Raw genomic sequence first — 17,849 nt, forward strand, 5'->3', positions numbered from 1 at the left:
TATGATGATTGAGAATTGTAAAAATCCACAGAGAGCTTATGGCAAGTAATGAAATAAGTAAGTGTTAAACAGAAGGGCAGACTCAGAGGAGCAACAGAGCAAAGTCATTAAATAATGTTTATTACTGCAGTAATAGCAACAAAATTTTGGATGACTTTGAATGAGAACCTTGGATCTTATTAAAGGAAGAAACTTGCTTACCTTCCAGAATCGGCTAAGCTTCACTGCCAAGAAGAGTGTAATAAAAATTATCACTGACCTCTTTCAACCGGGCATAAATTTGAACTTCTTCTCTATGTCAGGCCCTTTAGATCGGCATGTTTCCAGACCATTAGTCAACAAAAGTCAATGATCAACACTAAAAGATTTTCAACAACACCCAGTTGCCCATACTACAACTAAAGAATTCCTTTAAAAATAACTTGTGCACAAAGACTATTGCTAAAGAGACTACTAAATGGCGGAATAACATTGCTATACTTTTACCTTTTTTTTTAAATTGTGAAGATAAATACTGACAATCATGCAATTTGACATACACTAAATAAATAATAGTTAGTGGACACCTGACCAAAAGATTTGTATTTGTGCGTTTTGTACAACCCATTCCACTTTTATTTCCCATTTGCTGTTATAATAACCTCTTCTCCCCTGGGAACATGTTTCACTACAATTTGGAGTGTGCATGTGCTCATTCAGCTCATTCAGGTGTTAGTAAAGTCAGGTTCTGATGAAGGGTGAAGAGCCCTGGGGTTCAGTCAGCGTTCCAATTCATCCCAAAGATCTTCAGTAGGGTTGAGGTCAGAGCCCTTTTGTAGGCCATTCTACATTTTTCATTTCAATGCATGTAAAATTATATATTCATGCAGCTTACATTGTGCACAAGGGTATTGTCATATTGAAACAGGTTTGGTCTCCAAGTTCAAGCAAAGAGAAAATGTTATGCTACCACATAAAAAACCCATCATCCTATGTACTTGTGTGCTTCCAACTTTGTGGTAACAGTTTGGAGAAGAACCACACAGTACTGGGAAAGGTAGGTATCTTAAAACTTATTGTATATAGTGTACATACATACAGCAAAATATCCTATCCTAGTGGTACCGCTCGTATTCACTGGTCTGAAAGTGGCGTACAAACCCTTTTCCGGGCTGAGACAAGCTAGGGTTGGCCGATCTCTCCTCTACTCATGATGTATAGCTTTATTTGAAAATAGATTTTTAAGTATGTCAGAGACCACAGCAATTTCTCTTCCTCCGTAGGCAAATAAAAAAAAAATCTAACACAGATATTATTGTGTGCAGTGCGCTACAGACGTGTTTTGCCAGTCAAACTTGGCTGTAACAGTTTCCCTCTGACCGACCAATCAGAGAATGGAAAAATGATGACGCTATTCTAGGCCAGCTAGCTTGGCCTTTGGGTGAATTTAAAATGTAATTGGTAAAAGAAACAAACTATTTATTAAGGAGACAATAGTAAAAAGGCCAGCAGAACAGACTTTAAAGGCCCTGGGCAGATTAGATTGACATGGTAGCACATAGAGGCTGAAATCTGATTGGACAAAAAATCTAACATCCACATACACGTACTGGAAGCAGTGCAGCCAAGAGAAACACTATGAAATGAGAAGAATAAACTGCTGGGAATAAATTAATAAAATTTCATGGAACAAATATTAGAATTTAGGTTGTAAATGCACTGAACTGCTTTTGATAGTGTTTAGGCCAGCAGAGAAAGGCTTGGCTGGCTCTGACTGCCAGCCACTTTCCAGATGTACCTATCTATTTCTAAAGTTCAGTAATTTAGTGGCTTTTTTCTTGATTTTGAATTTGAGGCAAATCTGTCAAAATTCACCAATACAATCTGTTTTCTTTTTTCCTTTTTTTTTTTAAACAAGCTAGTTAGCTGGTTAGCTTCTTGCTTGTAAACCAAGAAAATCACAATTTAACTGTTTAAAGAAGGTCTTGGACTACCAAAAAAACAGACTGCAACTGCAGTCTAAATATTTTGAAATATTTTAGAACAATAAAGAACTATAGGTTCTGTAGCTAAAGCTACCTCATTCAATCAGACATAACAGGTCCTTAGCCATGGAGTGTATTCCCTAATAATACAAAATGAGCTTGGATGTAACTCTTTCTGAACCTGGCTTAAATTACACATGCTGGCAAGCGTGTTTATGTCTTTGTTATCTTAGTGTTTTGCTATGACATAAATAGCATTATGCTTTACTTTGTTTATTCCATGTTTCCTCCTAACCCAAACATTATATAAAAAAAACAGTAACCTTTTCCTACAAACAAAAACCACTAAACTTACTGCTCTGTCATCTGTCCTTTTGTCTAATTTGTCCTTTGACAAGCACATAAAAAGGGAAAAAAAAGAATGATAGTCTGAATAATTGAAGTCATTCCCATTCATTACACTTTTCATTACACTGCAGATCTTGGAAGCTCGACTGTCACTGATAGATTATGTGAATCTATAGTCTGTGTAAGAACAAAATCAGCCACATGACATTACTTTATGTCATTCTGTATATTTTCGTTATTATCATTGCAGGTAATATTGCAATTGTTTCAACAAAATAAAAAAAAACTGCCAAACAGCATTTCTGAAGTGGAAATTTGATCTAGATGCCAAAGATAAAACTTATATGGATTTAAAGAGGAGTCTAGTGATGTTATTCCATTTAAACCCATCAATCGTGTATTCCAGAGGTTAAAATACTGATATAACTGCATGCATTAGATAGCAGACAGACCAATGGTGAACGATCTAATTCTAAAACTTCACATGATCTCCATGACCTGAAGTTACAGTTTAACAGAAAAAAAAACAGAAAAACAGCGGCACTACAAGAAATATCTGTGTATATATATCAGTTTTGCTTGTGTGTATTTGTGTTTATAAATTAGGCCTTTAGTAAGGTTATCTCGACAATGCACTGATTGTTAAATGAACAGTTCCCTGCTTGCCAGTAATCTGAAAATTAGAGGCTGTCAGACTGGCTCCAGCAGCGTGTTTTTGTTTTCTTTTTTCGTCTTGCTATTTTTATTGTCTGCTGTGGCTATAAACTCACTTACATCTGCATATCCATGTCTGTTCTTAAGATCCAGTGCTAACGCACAATGCCTCAATTTAAATTGAGGAAATGCAACCCACATATCATCAAAAACCAATTCTGTTGCCATCAAGTCATATGCCGTTTGTGTGGTTTGGTCTAATAAAAGGCATTTTTGTTTCTAAATGAGTTGCACATGAGCTCTGTTAGATCATGTGGATTAGCAGCGAATGTTCTTTAGCACATTATATGTAATAAACAAGTCGGTCACTGTGAAAATATTGTTAAGGTCACTATTTAGGTACAATAAGCATGAAGACAGTTTTGCTTTAAAAGTCAAAATGAAAGGTCTGCCATAATCGACATGTTTATGATTAGATATTTTATATTATTATTATTATACAGAGTAAACAATAAATGCTCAAATCTCATTTGACTTTGAGAGACCTCCTTTCTCTTCAACCTTTCAGTCTTGATTTTTTTTCCCACATCGTTTTATACAATTTAAAAGTAACATCCATCTCAAGTGATCCAATCACAAGAAGACAGCTGAGACAGATAGCCGTTCACAACTAGCAGTTTTATGTGTCGTTCCTGTTTTTAAACCACAGGATTTCCTATAAACATTTAGCTAAATGTAAAATAAAAAAAATAAAAAAATTTGACCAAATGACAAAAACGCTTTTACACATTTTAATAACAGAAGAAAATAGTGGTGAGTGATTAGTAGGGAGTTCGCGATAGCCAAGAGAAAATAACCTGACACTCCATTCTTCTTCTCTGTGTGTGTGTACTTCATGGTCTTGGTATTTTATGTGTCCTGGTCTATCTACAGTTCTTGCTCAGCTATTCCTAGCTCTTTAGTAACTACATTTAAAAATGTTTTCTTGCTCTCTGTATTCATATCTGTCTTCCACTTTGCCCTGCCTACAGCAGGTGATTCTGTTTTTAATCTTTCATCCCCACACTCTTTGAGTTAGTCACAGAGTAATTTCCATTACCGGCATGACTGCCTGAGAGGGTGTGTGTGTGTCTCGGTTTTCACAGATCAATCGATATCACTTTCCATACACGATATGTTAAGTGAGCAAATTCTGATTTAATAGATGAGAGGAAATAAGGCTAACAGAGATCGGTTACCTGTCTGCCTTTGTGTTCTTTCCTCATCTTCACTCTCTCGCCTGCACACAGTTATAATAAATGCATGTACACATATTATTCAAAACACTGCTTACTGGGGTACATCTAAAAAGGCAACAGACTGGTCATAGAACAGTCTGAATTATATTGTTTTTCTGATAAGTGTTATGTTTGATCAGGCTCAACTGGCTGTCAGCTCATTTGAAAGATATGGGTGTGGTACAAGAATTTCAATTTCCCAGTAGAAACGAAAGTCCAAGGGCAACTGTTTGGGCTAATAGTTAAATTTTGTAAAAAAAAAAACTTCAGCCAAACATGTTAGCTGTAATATTTTTATTAGTGATGAAGCTATCGATTATTTTAGTAATTGAGTATTCTAACAATTGTTCTAGCGATTAATCAAGTAATTGGATAAGAAGTAGTTTTTCTTTTTGAAAGAGCAATACTAAATATACAAGAAAAAATAAGACGGGTCTCTTAAAATTAACAAGTAATTTGTTTTCCTTTTTAGAAAAATTCACATTTTATTGCTGAAATTTCATACAAAAAATCTGTGAAAACTAAAGCCATTTAGAGCATTTATATGCCATATTATATCAAATGCGAATACAAATATATAAACAAAAAATTATAAATAAAAATATACAAATACATTTCTAAAAAAGAAAATGACTCTTAAAAACAAAAAAACAAAAAAAAAACAACACAATTTACAGTGTCTTCCTTATGTTTTAGTTGATCCCCAAACTTTGGAAAAACTTTTTGTTATTTTCTTTGGCCTGAATCCTATCGAAGCTCGTTTCTACCTAATTCCAAATTATTAATTTCTGTATTTTTTCTGTATTATTTCTGAATTTTTTATTTCATAATTCTGACATTTTTCTGGCAATTCTGACTGTAAACCTCCAACATTTCTGGTGCATCTGCTGGTAACCATGTTGTGGGCCTGAAGTTTGAATCTGTTGGTGTATAAACGAAGCCTCATCTGCTTCATCTGTCTTGTTCCGTCCCCTCGAAAGCTGATTGTTAGAGTTCTCTCCAGGGATCAGAGGCTTAGTTTGATTCCATGCGATTCTATTGATTGTAGCCTATTTTATTTTCAATGTGTAAAGCTTTCTCGCACTATGAAGGGGGGTGACTCTACGTTTTAGTTATAGATTAGAAAGAAATCTGAATCAACACAACTAAGAAATGCATTTTCTTGTGAGCAAAAAAAAAAAAGTCTGAAATGCGGGAATTGGAAAATGGAATTGCAAGAAATAAAGTCGGAATTAAGCAAACTTTTTTTAAAGTGGCGGAAACAGGCTATCATATAAATCTTCTCCTCCATTTATTCATTCTGCAGCATCTTGTGTTTACCTGTCCAGAGCGCTCCACAATAACATAATATAGTGATTATGATTATGGGACTTGAATAACAGTCCTTAGATTTCCATTATTAGTGATTTTTAACTTTCTCTATAGAGGTAAAAAGTATAAATTCTTATCTGTGGTAACTGGACATATATTATAGATGCATTAGATAAATTTGGGAACTGCAGTAACTTCAGTGTTACTTTAACAGGTCTATGCGTGGGCTGTTTTTTGCCTAATTTTTAAAGTCCCTTGGTATTACTGTGCATGGCAGATGAATAAATGTAAATGTAAATTATGGGCTATCAGTGGCCAGCCTAACAATTCTATTTCTAGGATACTTGTCCAGAGTGACAGCTCAAGATCTTGTGCAGTAATATCCTGTCACATCAAAGTTCACACTTGAGATTTCCTGAATCCTGACAAAGGCCTTCGATATGTCAAAAAATAATTGGCAGCCCATTTTTGTTTCTTGCCCATCAGGACATCTTATCATTCGAGCTCCATGTGTTTTTCACTTGGTCAAACTGAGAATGTGAGAAAGAACACAGGATTTAATCACAAATGACAACAGCAGAGTCAAAAAGTGAACGGTTTTAGTTATAGCTTACAAAGAAATCTGAATCAACACAACTGAGAAATGCATTTTCTTGTTCAACATTTTTTCTCATTAATTGAAAACTGTGTTTAGTTTACAGAAAATGGATATCATACGGATCACGCCCAGTTTTGTATGCCAGTCTTTTGCTGTATATGCGCTTCTGATATTCTAGTTCTGACATGACTGAGGATTATGACACTGATGGACATGTAACCTTCAGAAATTGTGTACCCCATGTATGTATCAATAAAATGCAATGTTGTTTGGAGTCAAATTCAGCAGATGTGGTGCTGCTGCTGACAGACACGTATCCGCTTATTCATACTCATTTATATTCCATTTCACATGAGCAACTGAGCACTGCATCTGCATTCATTCGGGCAAACAAAAAATACAGACAGTAGCAAACAAAAGCTTGCATTATGTATGCACAAAAAATGCTAGATACTATGCATATTTACACACTATGCATATTTATATCATGTATATATTTTTTTTATGTATTACATAGTGCAAGGATCATCATTGCTAAAACAAGATAAGATCAGAGCTGAAGCTTTCACACTGTGATGAATATTGTGTGGTTTCTATTTAATAAAAACATTCAATTGTGTGCAGGATATGGATTATTGTTTCAGGGACAGTATTCTATTGTTCATACTCGAAGCGTGAGGTCAAGGTAGCACATTGGGAGGAAGCACTTTAAATCCTGATGGCAGCTGGAAGAAAGGATATATATAGTGCTTCCTACAACACCTCCATCTTTTGCTTTTCCCCCCTAAATAACCTGTTTGTTATTTCCATAAGATCATACATAGTAGCCTCTAAACCGATTACAAAACAAATTACATTTGTTTTATAATCAAATTATTAAAAGCATGCAGTCTGCCTCTGTGCTATACGCCTCTGTTATGTGGTATAAAATTACCCGACCTAATACATCTGGTGATTTGCAATCAAAGCAGCCAAGATCCTCACCAGCACAAAAAAAGATTTCACTTGATTTTTACTTCAAGCATTCAAATAACTGCATACTCAACGGAGTGTGTAGTAATGTTCTCTGGGGCACACTTTAGCTCAGCTCATCCTTGTGTTCATTTAAATATATGCATCTCTGAACAAATCGACCCAACAACACAACAACTGTCTGGCGGCAACTCGTCAGAGCCACAATTTTCAAAATGCAATTGAAGAATGAAATAAATTATTCCTCTAGGGGAGCTTCAATGTAAAGTGTAGAAGCAACATAGCCGTATGGGGTTTGGTCTGCACTCCCAGTGCCAAACTCTATTCATGATATACTGTGCTTGAAAAAGCGATGCTTAAAACGAATGACGCCAGTGTCGCTACCTTACTGGCAAATAAGAGACATGCTATATTATATAAAATAGACCCCAAAGCCAAAGCCACTATACTTTGGGGTCATTTTTGGGTTGGTTTTGACTGATTGTAGATGAAAAATTATATGTTGCAACATCAAACATAACATAAGTCTCCAGTGGCTAAACAGGTCCAGCAATTTCCAGTCATGAATGCAAACCTACACCCCCGAATCAATGGTTGCTAGCAGAGTTTGATTGGAGTTAATATTTTCATTGCATTTCTTTTTTAGTTTTGTTTTGCAAAAAACAATACAGCTTTCAATATATCTTGATCACATATTGGTCACATATTGTACTGACTCCTGTGTTCACCTTGAACAGGTTTTAGCATTTTCCCATGACCTGTACTTTCGATGACTCTGCCAATAAATTGCTTTAATGCCAGAACAACAAGCATGTAAAACTCAGCTCATACTGATTTTCTGCTGCAAGACTGATTGAGTGCCTTCAGTGCTCTATTTCATATCTTTTTAATGAGGTTTTCAGTTGATTTTCTCTGCTTGTGTTTGTTTGTTAGCATCATTAATTGAATCAAAGTTTAATGCCGTTATGTTGCATCTCAAGGTTTCTTCTTCATAACATCTAAGGGAGTTTTTCCTTGCCACGGTCACCATGGCTGATCATCAGGGATAAATACACATCTTTCACCTAAACTGTTAAATTCTGTAAAGCTGCTTTGAGACAATGTCTGTTGTGAAAAGTGCTATAGAAATAAACTTGACTTGACTTAAATTTGACTTATATCATTGGAAAGTCAAAACATATTTTGAAAATTATGCAATTTTCATCATTAATAGTAATTTTCAAGGGACCAAGTCCTCCATGTTTTGTTTGCAAAAAGATAGCCAGTTACTGCAATTAGTGTGCTCCTCAAAACAGCATAGAAGAGGTACAACAGCTTGCTGGTGTGTGTGCAATACAAATGCACTGCATGTACATTAGGGGTGTACGTAAACATCAATACATGTGGTTATCACGATATTTTGTTTGGTGATACCGTATCGATTCTCAACACAATATCTATAAATCTATATATATTACAGAACAGAAAATACAGTGGTACCTTGACCTACGAGTGCATTAATGTACGAGATTTCCGAGGTACAAGCGGTCACTCGGTCGATTTTTTGCTTTGTTACGCAAGCAAAAAATTGAGGTACGAGCTCTTAAAGCCGCTGCTAGATAGCGAAATGAAGCCAGAAAGCGAAGATTGTGACAAAAATTAAGATAAGCAAAGAAGAAAAAGTAAAAATGTTGCCATGCCTCTAATGCTGTTTGTCACTTTTGAAATACATGTACTGTCAAATCGGATGAGTCATAATTCAAATGAACATTTGTTGTGCTGTGAAAATAGCCAGTCAGTCTCCACACTCATTGACGCATTTCAAATTTTTCTTCCTGCTTGTTTTCATGTAAATCAGTCAAATGTGATACGCAGTTTAAACAGAATTGACACAGCATAAATATGTCATATATTTACATATCCATTTATATATTTAAATACGCCTCTCTATTCATGGTGTTCCAGTAAAATAATATTTTCCTAATTAAAATAGAATATAGGTAGCTTTTATATGACAATCAGTGATAGACACCTTACACTCCTTTACACACACACACACACACACACACACACACACACACACACACACACACACACACACACACACACATTTATAGGAGGTGGGAGGAAATAGGAGAACCCAGTGGAATCTAGCACAGATTATTAAAGAAAACTCCCAAGGCTCTTTAACAGGTCCAGACTTACATTCCTTATTGTTGTGAGTAGAACCCTTTCATATTTTTTTTTCACTGTAAATACTGAATAAAATGTTTATTCCTGTTTAATAATAATAACAAGACATTAAAGGGTTAAATATAATGCTGCAAGAGCTTTCAATAAAGCTTGTCCCCATGTGAGGCAAAATGTCGCATACTAGAATCTCGTAGGCTGCATGATTCATCCACTAGTGTTTCTACAGATCAGAAACTAGTTCATATTAGATTTAAATACTACAAAAAGACTGACCTGCATGACCTGTGGCTAATAAGGTGCCATATTCATTTTGGTTTGTGGATAATACGCCTACCCAAGAATGGTTTTCCCCAACCAACATTTAGAGGCTACTTTGATACATTTATGGGAAAACAAAGTGGGTAGAAAATATACCCATCAAACAATTAGTAGCACAATATACTTGATGAAATTCATTATTAGCAAAGCAGTGCACAGAGCAGTCCAAGTCAAAACAAAGATTTAGTTTTAGAGACCGCTGATTTGACCTTTTGCATTACAGAGCGCTTTGCCAGGATGTGCTAGACAGGGTTAATGTTCATTTGCAAAGATGCCAAATCATTCTGCAAATGTGCACATGGCTTTCCCATCTTTCATGCTTTTGAAAAAAAATAAAGCTTTGAGTTTTCACAGAAAACCCTCTGCATGATAAAGTTGCAGCTGAAGTTAAAATCTGCATTTAGACAGAAAGAGGGGGGAAGTGACAGAAAAAAATTGCAAATGCTAAGAAGCTGATGTGAAATCCTGAAGTCTGACAAAGCAGAAACGACTTTCATTGAAAAACAGTTCAGTGCTGTGGAACGTCTGGCTTGTGTGCCCCTTTGCATTTTGAGAGGAAAGCACATTTTGTTTTATCGCTTGTTTGTGGGTCTTACAAAAAGCTATGTGGTCTAAGACCCACTACCAGACAGTGGAGTTGTTGGTTAACCATACAATCAAGCAGGCAAATACAGGCTTTACTCCTGCCTAAACTGGTATATGTGGTTGACAAAAAATAAATGTTTCATTGCAACTAAGAATAACCAATAGCCTGGACCCATTGCTAAAAGATCACTCTTTTAAAGGAAGTGAAATTAAAATACTTCCAATGGCCTGGGTTAAGCAATCTCACTATCATATAAGAGGGAACTAATCATTTGGGAGAATTTATCCAGAAGCAACTGTCTTAAACCAAACCCCAGAAAAATACAGCTACTCGCCAAGCAACAAGGCCGGGTTCAATGTACAACAATTACTTGAACTTGTGTGAACAGAGTGTGATACTAGACCAGAAAAATGAAAGATGTCTTTGTGAATATTTACTTTATGTCACACCTTTTTGAGACAGCCGAGTTCAAACATTAGCAGCTGTCACCATTTTGTTCTTAGAATGAAGATTACAGGACTTAAAGACCCCTCCCTGTGACCATGATCTTCTTAGATTTCAAAAAAAGAGAAATAAAGAAAAGGATCAGAGCATCCAAGAGTTATTCTTGCATCCCTTTTACACACACACACACACACACACACACACCGATTTACCTACAAAATTATTATTCCTATTCTTTCATATTCTAATCCATCACACAGAGATAGATGGGCTCAACATTCTTTTTTGGCTCCTGAATCAAGATTTTTTTTTCCTTAGACTATCTCAAGGGAGTTTTCTCCTTTCCACTGTCACCTTTGGTTTGCTTATTGAAGGTCTAGCCATGGATTTGTGAGAGTGTTTAGCAGCAGATTTCCATACATCTGCTTGTATATTCTGAATGAACCGTTTAGTTCCCCCCAGTCAGATGAACACCTGTTTACACATTTTATATCATCTGGATAATTTATGCCTGGAACGGTTCTTGGTGTAAATGTCACCATAATAACCAGAAGCTTGTCCTGACAGAGTATAACATGTAGATATTGTTAACTCAGCATATAAGCAAGGTTGTCGGTGTCAGCAAAATGTAGAATAATTGTTCTCAAACAGCAAAGTGGAGAGAATGGTTGCCTCAAAATATACTTAGATACCTTTCATGCCCCCACAACCAACTTATAATCAATGGAGGAGGGTTGTAATAACAGACCCCAGGAGTTCAAAAATCTAATATCAATAGCCTGACAATAAAATTATTAGAGCTGATTCATGCATTATACCACAAGATATCATCAATGGTATGAAAAGAATGAGGTGGAGCAATCACACTCTTACACACATTTATAAACAAAAAAACAATTGCATTTTATGATATGTAATATATTTGAAGTGTTTTTAATGGGCTGAGGCCATTTTTCCTCCAAATAATTATCAACTCCAAAAATCACAAAACCACTGGTTCTTTTGTCTGTCTTTTTCCTCTGATAAGACATTGTGTGTTTAGTCTAAATAGTATTTTCATTTCTTCTCCAGGCACATTTTTGGGGATAGATAGACTGCAATGCTACTATCGAGCCAGTCTGGTTTCGAAAAAAATAAACCCAAGTCTTGCTTCTTCACACTATTCTCTGTATTGATTCTTGTGCTGCTGCATTTGGTTGGTTCCACAAAGATTATTAACATCAAATAGTCTGATGTGGATGTGAATACTTCTAAACTGATGGGTTTTTTTTTTAGTTTACGTCCTTTTAAAGGGCTTAGCTCTGCTAGCCCATTTATACCCAGTAACATTGCTGGTAATATTTTTGTAGCTTTGATAAGAAATAACATGACCTTGGTTTCTTCAGAGAAGCATGTGCTATACACATTCTGACACTGAAATTAACTGCATTCATGACAGTTATTTTGTCTAAAGGATTGTTAAATTATGTATCGTGTTTATTCAATCAACAAATACTCAGGAATTGATACTGGCTTTAATTGGTGAACTGTATTCCAGTTTAATTGTATACAAAGTAACTTTGTGTTATTATCATTGAGGTATCAGTTGGATTAATGATGAATTATTGAAACATGTAATTGTAGCATATCTGTTGTTAAAATTGCTACACAAATAGAATTGTAATTTTTCATTCTCTATAGCATTTCTTTTTTATTTATTGAGCAGATCGTATATTTTTATATTCTCTTCGATAAGCTTTCTCAGATTATTTTAAAGAGCTAACCAGTAACCTATACTATGTATAGTATTGAACACATGGTTACTAACATTATATTGCTTGTTTACAGCCCTTGTATTTTAAATGTACATCTGTATATTTGAATCATTGGACCAGATTTTTCCTGTGTTGCCTCAGGATTATTGCATCTCTCCCTCTGGGATTCTGTGTTGTCTGAAACAGTTCCCAAATGCTCACTGTGCCACACCCTGCCACCGGAAAGTTAACTATACCACAATACTCCCCAGAGTACACAGCCACGCCCCTGACCCCTTGTTAAACCAATTATACAAGCCAGTCCTCTATCTCCACGGAAATGCATTGCTGGCTCCGCCCCTCTGAGAATATCTGCAGAACAAACAGACATGCATTCACATTGTAAGTTTTACATTTACACATCACACACACACACACACACACACACACACACACACACACACACACACACACACACACACAGAGTCTCCCCTACTTTATCTGTGCAATGAGTGGCGTACTACTATGCTAGATGTATTCATGTTTGACCAGCATATTGGTGTAACGTTTTAAAATTCATTGCGGCTTTGGAGTCACTCCCACCTCTGCCCTCTAATTTAGAGTCTTATTTTAGCACACATGCAAATGCACCAAAATTCAGGCCACATGGGCATTTGGGAGAGAACAACCACTCTATCACACTGTGTTTTTTCAGAAACGCATCATTGCGGACTAGCATTTTCACAACCACATTTGAAACAGGGCAGCAAAAGTGTTATCTATGGAGACTCCCAGAGATGTTTAAGCACACATACACCCACACATGCAGACTATCATTTACATCCGCCTCTCCTCCAACCACCCTCCTCTCGTGTGTGTCTGTCAGGTACAGATGGGGAGGATTTCCCCTCCCCCAATCAGAATGGGGCATCATCCGACTTAACGAGCAAAAGCAGGCAAGAGAGAACGAGATAGGGAGAGAGAGAGGGAGATGGGAAGAAACACAGATTTACAGAGAAAGACTGGAGAGGGAGAGGGAGCGGGAGAGAGAGAGAGAGAGATTGTGTAAAGCTGTGACTGTACTGTGCTCAGTGGTTGTCATGGTGACTAGTGAGCAGGTAGAGAGCCGAGTCTCCTGGGAAAGAGCAAGCAGCACTGCTCTTCTCCATCCACCCTAACTGTCTCTCTCGCTTTCTCTCTTTCTCTCTCTGTTTCTCTCTTACTCCTCCTCTCTCTGAATCCCCTAATCTCTTTCCCTCTTTATAGTTTCTCGATAATTGGATTATATTTGGACCAGGTTCTACATCACTCATAAATCACTTGGATTCGCAAATTTATCGTGCCAAATAAACAAATGTAAATGTATAATTCCTGTTTTCACTGTATTAAAAACAAGGTGCAATTGATATACGTCTGAAAACAAGTGAACATTGTAATAGCTCAATTATAATCAGCTGTGTAACCCAAAAGCCATTTTTAATAATTACAGAGACCTAAATCAAAGGTCCTGTAATTGTAAAGATTAAGCCTTTGAGTCTTGATGTTGTGACCTAGATTTCACCTGCTAGCATCCATCACCTTGGGGGCCTGCCTTAGCAGAAGAGTGCAAAGCAGTGGGTGGAGGTCAGAGAGAGGTGAGTCAGGGTAAAGATTTCCATGGTTGTGACATCGCTGAGCTACCTGCCATAATAGCTCTAAATTGGCTCTTTTCTAAATAAATATAGCAATTGACATCCTACTTTAGGACAAATGGAGCATATATATATATATATATATATATATATATATATATATATATATATACACTCAAAACAGGGATTAGTAGTATAAAATTGAGTCTTAGATTTTTCAGGATATGGTTTGGAAAAATAGTGCAGCAATTTAAAAAGACATCTTCATGCCTTTACATTCTTATGTATTGCACTTTTTACTGGGATATAAAACAGTACAGAATACATAAAGCCCAGCGTATTTTTCGTGATGGATGAAAATGATAAGTATTAAAAGCAGCATGTGGTCATAATGGAAGAAATCCTAATGCATGCTTGAGAAATATAAGATCAAGATGCACCAAGACACATTAAGAATCACTTCATAATCTCATCATGGCACCTTGCATAAAAATGTAATCAAATCGTGGGATGCCTAGAGATTCCCAGCCTGGCAGCCAAGCAAGCACTATGCATCGCTGTCTTAATGAAGTTGGTAAAGCAATTACCAAATCGCAAAAAAAATCATCCAAGTGAGATTTGATCCACTTTATGCATTTGTATTCTGAATTAGACCTATCCGAACCACAATTCCGTGCAGAGAGCATGCTGTCATTTCCTGCACATGAGAAGGCACACCTAAACACACTTTCTCAGAATCTTTCTCGCAACTACGCATTAATATTATATTGTAGCCTTTAATTTTACCTGTGTGTCATATTTCTCAAGCTTTTCTGCTTATCCTCACTGATATTACCTCAGCCAATCCCACTTATTTTTCTATAACATGCACAGTTATGAAATGACTATAAAGATGCTGATATCATGCAGCATGCCTCTTATTCTGGTTTCCAATGGCTGAGTCTGTGTGGACTGAGAAAAAGAAGGGGGGAAAAAAAAATCCCTGTGAAATTCCCTGCTTCACACATTCCTTTCTCTCATTTTCTCTCTCCTCCTTCTGTCCCTCTATGGTTGCCTTTGTCATCTGCAGCACAAAACACTGATTCAGTATTGACAACATGAATTTAGGCACGCAACTACACACACGCACACAAGCACAGACGGCAAAGACAAATAGGAAGAGGGATAGGTCTGCTTAGCAACATTTCAAGCTCTAAATTAAACTCTGGACAGGACAGAATAGGATATTACACCACAAACTTCCTTCAAGAGGCCTCAACAGCAAATGTTTTTTTTTTTACTTGGAACAAGGTTTAGAGACAGAGACATCAATTTTATAAAATGATAAAAACCAATTCTTTGTGCGTGCTGATATATATTTTTTCATTCTCAAAGCCTAAAGCATCATGATTTACATAATTCCTTGCTGATTTTAGTACAAAATCATTTTCATGCATTGTAAAGACAAACACAATCACATTTAAAAATGCATGCATAAACCTAATAAGATTCTTTGAAACTTTGATTTTATCGATATATTAACAAAGCCTTCCATATCTCAGCACTATTCAGCACTAACCACACAACCTGAATTGAGGTTCCAAGGTTAAGAGTAACATCCATACATTTATTCCAAATTGTTTTGTACGAAATTTTACAAATCCAATTCTATTCGTATTTGTTTGATTTATGAATGAATGGCTGTCTGGTTTGGTGAAAAAAAGTGTAGATTTCTTTTAGTACCCATATAAAATGTAATGTTTAATTGATATGGGGGGAAAAAAGGAGCATCTTATGTCCTACAGTATTGTTAGTAAATGACGATATTTATTTGAAGCACATAATACCATGCAAATAGCACTGCATGCAGTAGGATGGTGCTTTCATTGCCCCTCTCAAACATCAGTGGCTGCATCTAGAAACCACACACACACACACACACACTACTAAACTAAACAGAAGGTTCCACAGGTAACTGTGTATTTCAAAAACACATGTGAAGTCTCCTGGTGTTCAGACGTAGCATTAAGTGCGGTGGTGTGCGGTTCCGGATGGAGCCTATACGGTCAGTTCATCCGAGCTCCCGCGAGTCCCAATGACGTCATCCTCCCTCGCGCAAGCCTGCAGCCGTTCCGCTGCACCTCACCGCCTGTCTATTGCGCCTACCCCACCCTGCCCTGGGCTATTACACCCCATCCCACAACCGCGCCACGACCCCCATCTATTCGAGCATTCAGACGAAGGCCAAACTTGCGTAATTAGACGAGGTGTGTTAATTATGGCCTATCCCACCACGCGCTATCTCTCTCTCTCTCACACACACACACACACACACACACACACACACAGAAAAGCTACTACGCATCAACACACAGCCCAGACTGAGGGAGGGGGCGCAGGGCTAGCTGTGTGTCCCTGACCTACAATGCCCACCAGGACACTTAGAAAGCCACACGCTGATCAATAATGCTGGTGGATAAGAACCGGTCACGGAACCCCGCAGGTGACGTCTCCATCGTGCTCACGAGCGCACGACGCGCTGTAACGCGCTCAACCGTGACACGCGGCGCGCCTCCGGGATTTACCGAGCACCAGCATTTATCTGAGCATCAGGCACGTTCTGCAAAAAAACCTATTTAATTCATGATGCCAAACCTATGTGCACACTATACTGTTATAAAATCTGTTATTAAGTGCCCTCACACACACGCACACGCGCGCACACAGGTGCCGAAACCGAGGTCTCGCGCGGCCACGTTTGTCTGCGGATAACAATAGAGCGCGACTGCTGGCCTTACCGACACCGAGTGCGCAAGCAGCAGCGCCACAGCCATCCAGCCAGGCAGCTTCATGGCAGTAGCAGCAGCAACGCAGCTCACAGGATCGCCTGCCCGCCCCCACTTCGTCTCCCGAAAAAAACTGGGGAAAATTCCCTAAAATCTTCTCGTCAGTTTCCCGAGTTTTGTGCAGGCGGTCGCCGGAACATCCGTCCGGCCCGGGATCTAGTGGAAACTAATCCCCTCTAAATGCACACCAAGACCGCGAGACAAGCAGCAGCGCACGGCCTGTCTTCTACTGACTTTTGGTGCTCGGGTCCTTTTGGACTCACAATTAGCAAGATCCAACCTCTCTCTCTCTCTCTCTCTCTCTCTTACACTGTCACAGAAGGATGTGTGCCGGACCGGATGGGTTCTCCTAATGAGGATAAGAGCGCCACCTGCAGCCCGCTCGAGCATCCGTCCCTCCATCCCCGCTGGGGAGGGGGGGAGACCGGGATTCTCCGCTCGTCACGCCCGCCATCACCACAGGAGCTGCGCGCTGTGTGTGTGTGTGTGTGTGTGTGTGTGTGTGTGAGAGAGAGAGAGAGAGAGAGAGAGAGAGAGAGAGAGAGAGAGAGTGTCTCAGTGTCAATTCGACACGAGAAACGATTGTTCTGACAGACTGGGATCCTAAGTATAAATGACAAGATTAATATTTCATCTCTCAGGTTCTGTGGATCTCACATTTGAAGCATGTAACGTTTTGCTGTGATTGTCACAATGGAATTCTGTTTGTTGACACCCCAAGGTGATGCCTAGAATTTTTCAATAAAGTAAATACAAAACACCACTAGTGCAAAAATAAAGAAATAAAATAAAACCACAAAAACAAACACAAATACTGCACATCCAATAGTAATACAAACGTTAAACTTACATCTGATACTGCTCATATGAGGGACTGCAAGTTGTGTTTTAATGCACAGAGACCTGAATTCTGGGTGCAAACAATTTGGGAACAGAACCATTCTTCCTCCGTTATTAGTCTATATATAATTTTATAAACAATACTAATAAAATAAAAAGCTTTTCAAAAGGTTCTG

The 17,849-nt window shown here is 37.7% G+C and overlaps 1 protein-coding gene across 1 annotated transcript in view; it reads right to left on the reverse strand.

Annotated features, from left to right (window-relative positions):
- Positions 1-17,147, reverse strand: part of sdc3 (syndecan 3) — a 29,973-nt gene extending 12,826 nt beyond the window's left edge. Inside the window, exon 1 of the mRNA XM_046834868.1 lies at positions 16,786-17,147. Coding sequence (XP_046690824.1) covers positions 16,786-16,839 — 54 coding nt within the window. The 5' untranslated portion in view covers positions 16,840-17,147. The remainder of the gene's footprint in view (positions 1-16,785) is intronic.
- Positions 17,148-17,849: the final 702 nt, after the last annotated feature.

Source organism: Silurus meridionalis, chromosome 22 (genome assembly GCF_014805685.1).
Source record: "Silurus meridionalis isolate SWU-2019-XX chromosome 22, ASM1480568v1, whole genome shotgun sequence".
Taxonomy (NCBI): Eukaryota; Metazoa; Chordata; class Actinopteri; order Siluriformes; family Siluridae; genus Silurus; species Silurus meridionalis.